The sequence below is a fragment of the Lagenorhynchus albirostris genome, chromosome 12 (assembly GCF_949774975.1).
Source record: "Lagenorhynchus albirostris chromosome 12, mLagAlb1.1, whole genome shotgun sequence".
In the NCBI taxonomy this organism is placed as follows: domain Eukaryota; kingdom Metazoa; phylum Chordata; class Mammalia; order Artiodactyla; family Delphinidae; genus Lagenorhynchus; species Lagenorhynchus albirostris.
The window spans coordinates 73,465,730-73,480,465 of record NC_083106.1 but is presented as its reverse complement, the minus strand read 5'-3'; the positions used below and the strand labels follow the sequence as shown (position 1 = coordinate 73,480,465).

Genomic DNA, 14,736 nt, shown 5'->3' with positions numbered 1-14,736 from the left:
CTGGTGTGCAGGAAAGTCATGGAAGATCCTCTGCATATAGCCCTGCACAGGAGAGCAGAGGGGGCTGTGGAACAGAGCCCATGACATCCTGACTATGACTTACAAGGATTGATGGCCAGTATTTGAAGACCACAGAGCCCTAAACTCTGTGCCACGCCTGGGCCTGGCCTACGGCCCTTGAACTTGCAGCATCACAGCCCTGAGTTCAGGGGGACACGTCACATATAACTGAGGGTGTGTTTTGCCAGCTGGCATAGCACATGGATTCGGCAGCTCAGTTGAGTACTGGATAATCGGGAAGATGGTGTTTCCTGTCCCTTTCAGTCAGTGGACTGAGATTCACACTTGTTTGGCTTTCTTGTAGAAGGAAGCTTCCACCACGTTCCATGAGAGTGGAAAAGGGGAGAACTGGAAGATTGATCGTAGTTTTCCTTGTGATCTGTCTCAGTTGCTGCCGTTTTAGGAAGGGCTTGGTCTGTGATCTCTCTTTTTCCTTTGTAAGTTTTTCTTGCAGTTCTTCCCTTTTCCCAATGTCTTCTTCCTTCTCACATCCTTTGGTTCAACGTGGCCACATGGAACGTTTCTAAGACCGTAATTGTCCTTCACAGATGGGCTGTCAGGGTTGTCCCTTGATTCTCAGGCCTCACAGGCTCACCTCCTTTCTACAGCTCCCTCCTGGCCCCTCCACTCACTCCCCGCAATGCTGTCCAATTAGCTGCTTCAAGACCCTCTCTCGTGAGGCTGGCATCCAAAGTGTGCTCATCAGACCAGCAGTCAGCAGCCCCTGGGGACTTGTTAGAAATGCAAATTCTCAGGCCAGACCCTAGATCTAGTGAGTCAGAAAGCTATGGGTGGAACCCCACAGTCTGCATTTTTACAAGCCCTCCAGGGAGCTTGGGTGCTTTCTTGAGTTTGAGAACCACTGCTGACAAAGGAAGACCTCTAAGAATGAGGTGTCCCATGGCAGACAGCAAGAGGACGTGTCCCCTGGGACCAGAGGGCAGCTGTTCTTTATGAAAAACATACTCCAGCACAGGAGTAAATCTTCCGGCTCTCCTAGGTAAATTATAGCTAATTTTCTCTATACTTTAACCACTATGGAATGTTTTGACATTGTGGGCAACTTTTCAAGAGAATCCTAAAGTCTAGAGATTTCACTTTATTTTTAGTCTCCCTTGTGACATTTTCTCAGGGAATGGATTTTCTAACACATCATGAGTATTTTCATTGATGTATACTGAATGCTATTTGATTGTCTTAGCTTTGGGAAAGAAAGAAAGAAAGAAAGAAAAGAAAGAAAAAGAAAGGAAGAAAGAAAGGAAAGAGAGAAAGAAAGAAAGAAAGAAAAGAAAGATTTGACTTTGCAGAAAGCATGTGGAAAGTTAAACGGAAATTTTTATGTGAAGTGTTGCAAGAACAGTATAGGTTTTTCTGGTCATTCTGCATGCTCTTCCTGAAACTCCTCAAAAAAAAAAGGAGTGCAGAAAGATGAGATTTAAAAAAAATAAAACCTGAACAAATTTAATATTTCCAACAAGAGAGTCAGCAATCAGCAAGACTTTTAGCGTCTGTGTTTCCATAACACTCAGAGATTTGCTGCCTACCCATTTACATTTTCACGCAGCAGGCTAGCGTGAATGGGGTGCCTCACTTTTGCTCAGACACTGAAGTATTGATTTTGCATCACAAGGGGAAAATATAAATGTAGGTCTTTCTAAGATGACCTCAACCACAACGTTAGAAAATTGCTAAGCGTTAGAAATCTCAAGTACAGTGTTGGCAGAGTCCAGAGGTTCACAATTTGTGATGCATAGTGTAAAATCCCTAGACTCTGTTTTTAATAATCAAACCGGATCAAAAAGGTGGGGTCATTTAAACCTCTGTTAAAAAACCAGGACCATCAAACCTCCAGGGTCATACATTTGAAAGAATGTCAACCGTCAATAAAAGCATGAATCGTGAACATTCCCACATTTGAAAATAAAATTCCCAGCGGGTCAGTGATTGACTCTGAAAAAGATCTGGTTCCTGAATTCCAGAAGAATACTGAATCTTATAAAAAGTGCGTTTGGGACAGGGTTACCTCTTTCAACGTATGGGAAGATTCACTCCTATGTTGCAGCTAGTTCATTTCTGAGTATGTCCTTTTGTAGCAGTTACCGGCCACTCAGAGTCATTGCCATCCTGATGTGAATTGAGTTTTAGCTGGTGGTGCTGTTTTACATTAGCTTTCACTGGCTCTTGTCTTCTCTCTTCATGCCTTGAGGGAAAGGCGTTATTTAGGCATCAAATTATTGTTTTAAAACAAAGGATGGGGTTGTTGATCAGGGGCAGTGAGAAGATTTACTTTATTACCAGAATTGGATTGTTCTGAAGCAGTTTGTCCAAAAGGAAGCCAAGTAGAAACATTCATGTTTCAATCAGGAGAAAAGTAAATATTGTTTGTGTAGGAATAAATATACTAAAGGAAAAAATAAGGCATTTTAAAATGCAGAGCAATCGTGTTTGAGTGTTTTTCCTTATGGTATTTGCCAACATGACTAATTATGTATTAGATGCTAAATCAGGTTGGATTTCCAATTTGACATCGTTCCTCCCTCCTTCTTTCTCCCCCCCCCCCCCCCCGCCGCCATCATCCCACCCCTCACATCACTTTGTCATCTGGTATATTTACTTGGAGGATGTGGGCATGATTCAGCTCAAAAATTACTTGTTGACTTACCTACTACAGGTGAATAACTGAGCTGGGTATGAAGCTATGAAATGGAAGAAAAATGGGTCCCTTAGGGGAAACAGAAGTGCCAAACTCAAGGAGCTAACAAGTTAGTGGTAACACAGGCATGGACACACAGAGCTATAACTCAGGGCAGTGTGCTATAATAAAACTGCAGACATAGTTTTGTTGGCATCATTGCATGGTACAGGAGGGAATTCATACTTATTTTTACAGAAGAGATAGCTTTGAACTGGACCTTGAAGTATAGGCTATATTTGAAAGGTGAAGATGGAAGGAAACTCTGTTCCACATGAAGGTAAGAGAGATAGGTAACCTGGCTTAGATAGGAATGCGTATGTCATGAATGATGGTTATGGAAGAATCATTAATATATAAAAAAAAGCTCAGACTAAAACAAAGACTCTAATAAAGGGGTTAAACAAACAAACAAACAAAAACTAAGCACTTGGCAGAAAGCCTCAAAGATGGAAGGCATGAATTTGAGATGGTCAATTACACCCTCCACCCCAATTTCCTCCCCATTGGAGGAGACGCAGGAAACCCCATTTCCTCCATCCCAATGACAATAGGGCTATTCTAGCTGAAAATATATTGCCTAATCTAAAGGCCAAAAAGCAGACTTGATAATAGGGGAGTGGGTTCCAGGAGCTCTGAGCTCTATCAATCTGTCAGTAAAACACCAAAGCTTCCAAAACTTTCAGGACACTGTTAATTAATCAAATAGTCACTCAGTGTATATGCTGTATATATTATTTGTCCAAAGTAGTTAAGTTCAGGTTTAACATTCCGTAAGTAAAATAGCCAGGTTCCTGAAGCAAATTTTAGAATTAAATGTACTGGATATTTTGGAATCACGTAGACCCAGCCTATATAAAAAAATCCTGGCCAGTGAGTTGGCTGGAATTCTTACTAAACAAAAGCCATAGCGCTTTGTCATGGGGTTGAGTTTAGTTTTCCTACCACATCTTTTTTTTCAAGTGAGTCACTAGAACAACATCCCGACCCCACAATATGTTACCAACAAAAGCACATCTTTATTTTTCTCTGGTTTCTCTTTGCAGCCAAGCAAGGCTTTGGCCATATTATATTCATCAGCGAGAAATCCCCAAATACCAAGCAGCATACCAGCATCTGCATGGGCCGTGGATTTAGGACAGATTTCAAATCCTGGAAGAGAGACTCAATCTCCCCCCTCTTCTTGGGCATGCTCTAGAGCAAACAATGATTTCACTGACCCATGGCAGACTTAACACTTTGTTTCTCCGGAACAGAAAGGGATCTCCAGCCGGTCTCATTTGTTGAGCATGGCTGTGTACAGAGCACAGAGCAGGAAACTGGCCTTTGCAACGTGCAGAAATGAGTCTTTGGCTTTGGTGTACAGCCTTATTCAAATCTCTCAAAGCCGGCGTTCCTACTGAGACTTATGCTGAGTGTTTACATGTTAAGACCAGATGGAACTCTTTCCCTTTTCCAAGTCAGCACTGCTGTTCTAAGAGGTCAGTCAGCAGTGCTTACCTTCAGCAGTGGATGTTGCAATCATCAAAAAATAAGGTATGGGTATTGAACAGATGAAGACCCATTTATCAGTATCTAGCAGTCCGGGTGTCCATACACGTAGACCTTGGTGAGGGGGTGGGTGTTTTCATCGACTTCGATCCCAGACCGCAGCAACACTGTCTCCTAGTCCCCTGCACGGTGAGCTACCAAGTGGCCATCGAGGGCCAGGAAGAGATTGACAGGAATGCCAGATGTGTTTGACCCAGGATGGGGTGTGGCTTTCCACACACAGCCAGAAGCATCCCTGACAAGCCTGGAGCAGCCAGAAGGAGCAGACATGGGCTTTTGTTGTATTTAAGCCAACAGTTTTGTTCCCTTCTGACGAGCAAAATAAGAAAATCCCTGAGTCATTAGACTGAAGGAAGACAGAAATCATAATCATACTTCGAGATCTCCTGAATGGAGAACCAAATGGTCCAAAATAGCTTATGGTGGGAAAAGAGCATATTCAGCTCCACTATTGACATAGTATTGAAATATCTTTCATCTACGCTTTAAGTCAGGCTAGAATTAAAACTCAATATCTGGAGACAACATCCAAGAACATCCTATGTTATTATTTTTTTTTTCTGGCACTATTATGCTCTGTATGCCTAAGACTTCCCTCACTGCCTAAAGAGATCTAAGATCCTCCAGAGGATATGTTTTTTCCATTTTCCTACCTTTAAAAGGAGAAATTCTTAGCCAATTGTTGACTGTTGAGGCTCCTTGGAAGTCTTTTCGGTTCATCCTCTTCTGAAATGATTAGAATATCTAGATTCTCAAGGTCCACAAAACTCAGGGTATCCTTGATGCTTTGCTTCTGATACCTTAGTCTAAAGCTCTGCTGCTCACGTGACATGTGTGCAGGTTCCTGGTTTTACCATTACTAATTGTTTAAACCTGGGCAACTTGTCGGGCGACACTTCTCCATGGTTCTCTGTGTGTCTTCACACCTTTCAGGCAGAGGCACTGACTACCTTTGTTTTAGAATTTGTTTCAAGCATGTTTGTTTAGTAAATCACCTTTGAAGAACGAGACAGTGTCTCCTTCTGGAGCAAAAGGCAGGCATGTTAGTGCCCGTTATAAAAATTCCTGTAACTCATTATACAATTCCTGTAACTCGGTCTATGTGTGTGCAGGTCTCACCGGACCCTCTTCGGGTCGCTCTCTAGGAACTGGGGTTCAGGAAATTGGCAAACGACAATGCTGATTCTCTGTGTACTGCTAGTGCTGTGAGTAATAAAGTCCTTTGTTTCTTACCCAGAAATCTCCTGTCTTCTGCAAGCTTTGATGAAACAGGCAGGCTAACTTGCTGGCTTTCAAGTACGGCAAAATAACAGACCATTGACAGTTTTTGACACTTTTAAAAACAGTATGAATCCTCAGTTTCCTCATCTGTAAAACAGACTTTAAAAATAGTACTGACCTATTTGTAGTGAGGACGATAAGCCCTATGCTAGTCATATACTAAGCCCTCAAGAAATATTTGCTATCACTGTTATTAAAGTGATACATTCACCCTTTACCTTAAATGAATAAATTATTATGTGTAGTTCTTATTTTGAAAGGAAAAACCTATGTTCAAAGATTCTGTTAAGAAGCGTATAACTGCAAGATATCCTTCCTCAAGTATAGTTACTTTTAGAGCAAATTTCTTTCATCTGTGAGATTCACACTTTCTCTTCTCAGTTTTTTTGCAGAACAATTTTATATAAAATCTTGGATGGATCTAATGTAGAAGCTTACATTCAAAAACAAAAACATTTCTTTTATTTGTTTCCATGGAAAGAAATGAGAAAAAGGAGATTCGTAGAATAACTTTCTTAGCTTAGTTGGGCTTATGATTAAAAATTTAACTTCTAGGGGCTTCCCTGGTGGCGCAGTGGTTGAGAGTCCACCTGCCGATGCAGGGGACGCGGGTTCATGCCCCGGTCCGGGAAGATCCCACATGCCGCAGAGCAGCTGGGCCCATGAGCCATAGCCGCTGAGCCTGCGCGTCCGGAGCCTGTGCTCCGCAACGGGAGAGGCCACAACGGTGAGAGGCCCGCATAACACACACACACATACACACACACACACAGATTTATTTTCTAAAACATCTTGTCTTTATTCCTCAAGAGAACTGGCTGAAGGCACAATGGAGAAGCTGCTTTCAGCTGAACATATCAGGGTGACCACGTGAGAGCCCACGTCTAATGTGTGAGAGCCTACGTCTAATGTGTAGCTTTATTGCTGCCCTTGATATAAGAAGATGGGAGAGATATACATTGTAGATATAATTGTGTTACTCTTTCTCTTAAGATGCCTCCTTGGATTCCTTTTACTTACAGGGAAAAGTCACGGTTGTTTGGCCAGGTTTTTCAGGCCCTTCCAATCTGTCCAGCGTCACCTTCAGCACATCTTCTACCTTAACTCTTTTACTTCTTCATAGGTCCCTGGGCCTTTTATGCTATTCACCCCTGCTGTACATTTTAGATCTATGTCTTTCTCTTCTTTCTACCCAACACAATCCCATTCATCTTTTTTTTTTAATAACCTTGACATATACTTTTTTTTCAATTTATTTTTAATTTTTGGCTGTATTGGGTCTCCGTTGCTGTGCGCAGGCTTTCTCTAGTTGTGTCGACTGGGGGCTACTCTTCATTGCGGTGCATGGGCTTCTCATTGCGGTGGCTTCTCTTGTTGCAGAGCACGGGCTCTAGTGTGCGGGCTTCAGTAGTTGTGGCGCACGGGCTTAGTTGCTCCATGACATGTGGGATCTTCCCGGACCAGGGCTCGAACGCATGTCCCACGCATTGGCAGGCGGATTCTTAACTACTGCGCCACCAGGGAAGTCCCTCCCATTCATCTCTTGAGGGTCAGTTCAAGTTTCTCTTTCTCTGGGAGCCTTCTTTGCTTCTTCTAAGTAGAATTGGCTGATCCTTTCTTTGTCTGACTCACATTCTTAGTTAATATCACTATTCTTACCCTTAAAGAATTGCTCTGTATTTATTTGGCTATGGTCTATTTCTCCTAACTCATTGCTAGTGTTGCTTGAGGGTAGAGATTGTCTTAATCATTTTTTGTATCTTCTTTGATATGCACAGTGCCTGGCAAATGGTAGATTTTTTTCTTATTGGTGGGGCATAGCATGGGACTGGTCAGCTCTTTTGAGATTTAAGCCATAGGATTTGTTTCATTGGCACCTGGTTAAACCTCGGTGCTTCTTAATACCAGTTGCTCATTGGAACACATGGAGAGCTTTGGAAAAATTTCCAGTGTGTGAGCTCAGGGACATTGACTGCACCTAATCTCATGGATTTGGATTTAGTTTGTTTTAAGTGGAGTCCAGGGGTTGTTAATAATACCAGTAAGTGCTTACATAGCTCTTACTATATAAGGCACTATTTCAGGCACTGTTTACTTACATTAATTTATAGGCATTTTTTTTTTTGAAAGCCAATGTTGAGAACCACTCCAGTCTGGCTAAATGGCAAGAAAATATAATTACTGAGGTTGAAGTAAAATAATGACACATAATGATACAACTAAGCTGGATTCTTTTAGCAGAGCCTATTTATTTGTTTGTTTGTTTTAGTTTTTAATTAAATAGGGGAGTAAAAAAGCAATCCCAATGTGTGCAACTGTGATGAGTTGTGGTTAGACCAGAAAAAATTTTCAGTGACTGCAGGAAGAATTCAGATCGCAGAAAGAGATGTTAAACATTAAGAATCACTTTTCTAGTTGAAGGTCCAACTCTCATGAGACAGCATTTTATTAACCAATTTCCCATAAAAGTTTGTCTTTGCTCACTGGAGCTTTTCACTTTCAAAATGGAAGGGCTAATTTGACTGGACATCTTTGCAGCTATTTAAAGGAAGTGTAACATCTGGAAAAAAAGAGACTGTAATGATGAAAGTAAAGTGATATTATAAGAGATTGGACTGAAAATGGTCTTAGGTTAAAATAGTAAGTGTAGAACAGTAAAAGGGGGATTTTATGTACCATATTTAATTATGAAAAGACTTTTTTTCATATAAAACATATTATAAAAATCGTTTGCTTTTGCATTAAAACACATTTTTCTAGCTTTCTTAAGGAACATGATTAGTATGGTTCGGGCCACCCTCAGTACTGCACCTAGCTTCCTTACTAAGCTTTTTGGTGCTTTTCTCTTTCCTCCCATCCATCCTTCATGCCTGCCAGTTATCTGTCATCACCTACCCAGGCGGTGCATGGAGGGTTAATCTCAGTGAGGCAAGGCACATGTGGTCCTGGGCCTGTAATAAACCTGCCCACTTGGGTGGTACCGGGAGTGGGGAGAAGAGTGTCACAAAATTCAGTGTCTACAGAGCAAGGCAACAGGGAGTCATTTGATGGCAGCCATTGGGTATCAGTGGAAGCTGGAAAAACATGACCACATGGAAGCCCAATCAAGCGAGACTGGAAGATGGACCCAGACAGTAGAAGAGAAGTCACGTCTGCCAGGCCATAGCCATAGGAAGTTGGATTTTACTTCCTGTGGTAAGCGAGTGTCGTTTCAGGGATCAGTCTCCACCCCATATGTCCTGAGGTCAATAGGGCTATAAATAAAGTGAATAAACCAGGGCCTAATTACTAGAGTTGAGAATAAGGTGGATGTGGTCTTAAAATAAGACAAACTGTTTTTAACCCTTAGGCACAAACTGAGAGGCAAGTAAGTCAGAAAAGTGACTTGATCCAAGGTCTCAGAATCAAACCAGAGTTCCTTCAGGGACCAGGTTTTACCTATAGGTGATGATGGTCAAGTAGTTTAGATGTAGGTAGAAGATGGATGCAGTGTTTGAGGTACAGACAAAGTCCATCTTCTTAACACCTAACTCTGGTCTTTCTGATCCATTTTCTTCGATTGTTTCCTATAGGTTACAGAATAAACCAGTCTCATTAATCTGACATGTAGGCTTTCTATAATCTGGTTTCAACTATTTTATTTATTTTTTCACTTTTCCTTATCGTATCTTCTTCCCCCAGCTCCTATACCTACTTGCTTTGCATAGAGCCTACAATTCTATAATCCAGACTAGTTAAATAGTTTTCTCTGTCTGAACACACCATATACTTTACTGGCTTGATGCTTTTCTCAAAATTTTCTCCTACCCATTATGTAGAAACCATTCCTAAATACCAAATGTTGGCAGTAATTTATTTTTTCTCTTTTTATTTCCCCACCTCTACCACTGACATGCCTTTTCAAGTGAAGTCTTATGTTGGCGTGATTCATCTTAATGTTTCTCATGAAGCCCAGTATAGTGGGAAAGATAAAAACAGAGGTTTCTAAAGACCCAACTTATTGACCGTATTTTTGACATTACATATATTTTAAAAATCACATTGGATCACGCTGCCGGCGTGCAAGATGGCGGTAAAGAAAGACAAGAAGCCTAAGAAGTCAACTTGGAAGTTTAATCTGGACCTTACTCATCCAGTAGAAGATGGAATTTTTGGTTCTGGAAATTTTGAACAGTTTCTATGGGAGAAGGTTAAAGTGAATGGAAAAACCGGAAATCTTGGGAATGTCGTTCACATTGAATGCTTCAAGAATAAAATCACAGTTGTTTCTGAGAAACAGTTCTCTAAAAGGTATTTGAAACACCTTCCCAAGAAATACCTTCAAGAGAGCAATCTTCGTTACTGGCTTCGTGTGGTCGCATCCGACAAGGAGACTGATGAACTTCGTTACTTGCAGATTAGTCAAGATGAAGATGGGTCCGAGTCTGAGGACTAGATGAAGCCATCCCTTTCAGGGCTTTGCTTGCTAACAAAACCAATCAAGTATACGAGAGAAACATCTTGAAATGGACCTTTAGTTTATCAGTGAATGAAAAACATGACTCTGTCTGTTAAGCATTCATCTCTTTGATTTAAGTGTATGCTGTTTATATGGTGCTGGCTTTCCTTTAATACTTAAAAAATTTTTATTGGGGTGTGGTTGATTTACAATGTGTGTTTTGGGTGTACAGCAAAGTGAATCAGTTACACACGTGCACTCCTTTTCTTTTTTAAGATTCTTTTCCCATATAGGCCGTTACGGAGTATTGAGTAGAGTTCCCTGTGCTATGCGGCAGGTTCTTATTGGTTATCTGTTTTATGTATGGTAGTGGGTACATGTCAGTCCCAATCTCCCAGTTTATCCCCCCGCCCTTATCCCCTGGTAACCATAAGTTTGTTTTCTACATCTGTTACTCTACTTCTGTTTTGTAAATAAGTTCATTTGTACTCCCCTGTTGTTGTTGTTTTTAGTACTTTCTGTAAGCGGTATTTAAATAGCCTATAGCTAGTGGAATTTCTTCCAGGATTTCCGAAGTGTACTACGTTTACAAATGTCCTTGAGTTAAAGTATATAGTGAAAAAATGAAGCACAATTTTGGGTATAACTTTATATAATAAAATATTTAAATTCTAGAAAAAAAAAATCACATTAATTTACATGTTTTGAGTTTTTGTAGACTTTATTGGATTTGAAGAAAACCCCATACTCTTCTTGAGCAAACTCTGAAGTCTTATCAGTAGACTTAAAAACAATTTGGAAAATTCAGATTTTAAGAATTTTAAAATGTAGTTGCCTAGCATATGTATGTATATTGTGAAGTTGACCCTTGAACAACCTAGGTTTGAACAGCGCCGGTTCATGTACACGTGGGTATTTTTCAGTAGTAAATACTACAACACTACATGATCTTTGGTTGGTTGAATCCGTGCATGTGGAACTACAGATATGGAGGAACCGTGTAGTTGGAAGGCTGACTATATGTTATATGTGGATTTTCAACTGCACAGAGAGTTGGCGCCCCTAACCTCCACGATGTTCATGAGTCAGATGTATCTTTATTCTGTTATATAATACAAAGACTTCTGTGTATGGGTGGATTTTCATGATATTCAGAAAGGCAAAACCATGATAAAATCATTTTTGTGAACTTAGGAGAAAAATGATTAACTTGGATTAAAAAGTTCAACCATAGGTCTACTCATTACCTGGAACCATTAATTTAGAGTAATAGCAATTACTGAATAATTGCCTATGAATGAGAAGGGGTTGCTCAGTATTCAAAACTTATTCTGTTTCATACAGATCAGTGGCTCTCAACAAGGAATGATTTTGACTTGCCTCTGAGGGGTATCTGACAATATCTGGAGATGTTCTGGGTTTTCACAAATGGAAGCAGTGCTACTGGCATCTAGTGGGTAGAGGCCAGAGGTACTGCTAAATGTCCTGCAATGCACAGGCTACTCCCCCACAGCAAAGACCTATCTGGTCCAAAATGTCATTGGTGCTGAGGCTGAGAAACTGGATATAGACCAAGGCTAATGTTTGGTCTGTTGAAATTGACTTTATATATATATATATGTGTGTATATATATATATGTATGTATATATAATATTTAAAAATACAATATACAAATCTATACAATATATATGATGTAATATACATAAATTTATATATATATAACATATATATACAATATAATATATATATTTTTTCAATGAAAGTATCAGCCATAGAGATATATTAGTTTCAGAAAGTAAACTAAAGTTAATCAAAGTAGAAATTACATAAAGTATAATTAAGACCTTTCAGAGATTGTGGATTCTTGTTACACTGAAATGTGCTTGTTTGAGTTTTGCTTAAATAAGTGAGCCCAATCCTCTGTCTAAGACATAATTTAATAATCCCCAGGCTTTTGTGGTGGTCATATAAATTGTTTTGGTCTGGGTTCACATGGGGTTAAACTACATGTTTCCATGGTCTCTCTGAATTTCAGGTTTTGCTTGATGGAGGAATATGGTAAATGGGAAGATGGAGGTAAGGTGATTAGTCTGCTAATCAGCTGTAATGTTGGAACTTTTCTTCCCTTTTAAAGCTTTGCATCGCTTGGGCTTTTAAGACTTTCTGTCAAACTACTTACAACCCGAACGAATTACAGAAAAACTCTGCAAGGTGAGGTCAGTGTGCACTTCAAGGCCAGGGCAGAAGACTGTACTCCGCCATTTGTTTTCACTGTTTGGTTTGGCCTCTTCCATTAAACCAGATGGATAAGCAGGGCACATATGGCATGTGAAGTGGCTGGGCCTCCTGGCAGGCCTGAGCTGTAGACTCTGAGGCCTGTTGCTGTGCATTCATGTTTGAGTTCAAAATTCTCCTACTCATTTGTGCAGGGCAGAGGCCAGGGCCATCTGAGTTTAGCAGGAAGCATGCACTCTGCAATCCAAAATGTTCATCTAGAAGGAAAACACCTTCAGTTGCAAAGGTCTTCTCATCTGTGATCTGCTTTTCTTTTCCTTGGTGTCACTGGGCTCCCAATTCCTGACTCAGGCTGGTGGGAAATTCCCATTTTGAATCCAATTTGGGTTGAATTTCCTTCTGCCTGGCCTTGTGGATGCTCCTGGAGGTATAGAAACTGCTCTGTGGACCTGTAAAGATCGGGAAGGCCAAGGCCATCTCTAGTGTTGACAGTCGTAGCTCTGGGCCTGGTGGCAGGGTTAGCCTGGGATCATGGTCAGGTGATTAGTAGACACACTGGTCCCATTGAGGGGTGAACCTCCTCAGCGAGATGGAGTGGATCAGGCTGCTACCATAATTTGTTCACTTTTGCTTCTGTTGTAGTTCGTGGTCACGGTAACTTTCACATTTTACACAGTGGTCCTCTATTTTGGAGGCTGTAGTGGTTTTATGAGCTCATAAGTGGTGATAAGCATAGATTTTGGAATCAGAAAGTGTCCATCACATGTTAGCCGATAAACCTGCAAGTTACTTAACCCCACTGAGTCTCAATTTCCTCATCTAAAAATGGATAGAATAGTGCCTCCATAACTAGATCAGATCAGATATTGTATTGTGGTGTGGTAAGAGTATGTCTTCCAGAGCCAGACTGCTTGGGATTGACCCTGGCTCTGCCATTTGCTCGCTGGTTGGTCTTGAACACAATGCTTTATCTTTCTGTGCTCTTTGGAGATAATAATAGGATCCGCTTAGAGGGTTGTTGTCAGGGTTAAGAGGCTGAATCGCTTTACTGTACACCTGAAACTAATACAACATTGTAAATCAACTGTGCTCCAATAAAATTAAATAAAATGAGAGAGAGAGACTATATTGTTGGGCATCTTGAAGTACTTAATGACCATTTGTTAAATGATTATTTTGAGGGTGAAAATACTTGTATAAGCAGAGAAATCTTTTTATGAGTATGTGTTTATTCCATACATGCATAGCATTTATAAATGTACTCCATAAAAACTCTTTTGAAAGCCCTAAAATGTTGCATGATCTGGGTGATTTCTCAGTTTTCCACTGTATTGAGAAGTTATTTCAGATACATAAATGGCTACTTATAAAGCTAGACCATTGTGTTTGGTATTGTTCTTCGAATTGAGTAAAGTTTGAGAAAAGTGTGCCCACACACTTGCCTACATGCTTTATGATGGGTGTAGGTGGAAATTGGGTCTAATGAAATCAAGCTGTTGAAGGAAACCTGTCACTCTCAAGACTGTCAGAAACCCGGGGTTCCAGATACCTTTGGGAACTGAAGATCTCTTTGCCACGTGACTCCAAACGATCTGCTCTACAGTTGGCAAGTTACACTGGAATTAATGAATTAATTAAATTGCAATATAGTTGACGTACAATATTATGTTGATTTCAGGAGCACTACGTTGTAATTTGACATTAGCATACATTATGAAATAATCACAACAGCAGCCATCTGTTTCCAATTATTACAATATTATTGACCATATTCCTTAAACTGTGTATTACATCCCTATAGCTTATTTATTATATAATTAGAGATTTGAACCTCTTAATCCCCTTCGCCTACTTTGTCCTTAACCCCACACTACTTCCCTCTGGCAACCATCTGGTAGGCAGGACTGGTCCCTATACTGGTTGGCTGCAAAGCCTGGCTTTGTTAGGTGTCTGTGGGCCCACTGGAGGGCAGGGCCAGGTCCCAGTGCAGCTGTCTGCGAAGCCTGGAGGGCCTCAGGTTTGGAGATGACCCAATGGTAGGTGGGGCTGGGTATTTGCCTGGCCGTCTGAGCAGCCTTGAGGGTGTAGGGCCGGTGCTGGCCCTCTGATGGATGGGGCCGGGTCGCCACATAGCTGTCTAAATGACCTCGGGGGCTCAGGGCTGGTGCTGGCTTGCTGGTGGACAGGTAAGACCCTGGCACTAATAGGCTGGAGAGAGGATTCCAGAATGACACTTGCCAGTAAGTTGTTACTGTGGTAGAATGAGATCCCCCAAATGGCTGCTGCCAGGGTCTCCATCCTCACGGGGAATCCCACTTTCCTCCCGCCTCTCCATGAGGCTCTCCATGATTAGCAAGTGGGTCTGACCCAGCCCCCTTTCAAACTACTGCCTCTGCATTGGGACTTGGAGCTGGTGAGCTTATGCACATACCCTGTAAGAGTTGGAGTCTGTTTCCCAAAGCCCTCCGGTTCTCCTGA

The 14,736-nt window shown here is 41.1% G+C and overlaps 1 protein-coding gene across 1 annotated transcript; it reads left to right on the top strand.

The window, feature by feature from the left end:
• Positions 1-9,639: 9,639 nt before the first annotated feature.
• LOC132530628 (large ribosomal subunit protein eL22-like) lies at positions 9,640-10,111 on the top strand. The gene has a single exon (XM_060167892.1). The coding sequence runs from the start codon at positions 9,651-9,653 to the stop codon at positions 10,017-10,019; it is 369 nt and encodes a 122-aa protein (XP_060023875.1). The 5' UTR covers positions 9,640-9,650; the 3' UTR covers positions 10,020-10,111.
• Positions 10,112-14,736: the final 4,625 nt, after the last annotated feature.

Bases quoted from the DNA above. Each gene is read 5' to 3' on its own strand.
- LOC132530628 (XM_060167892.1), top strand. From the start codon at position 9,651: ATGGCGGTAAAGAAAGACAAGAAGCCTAAGAAGTCAACTTGGAAGTTT.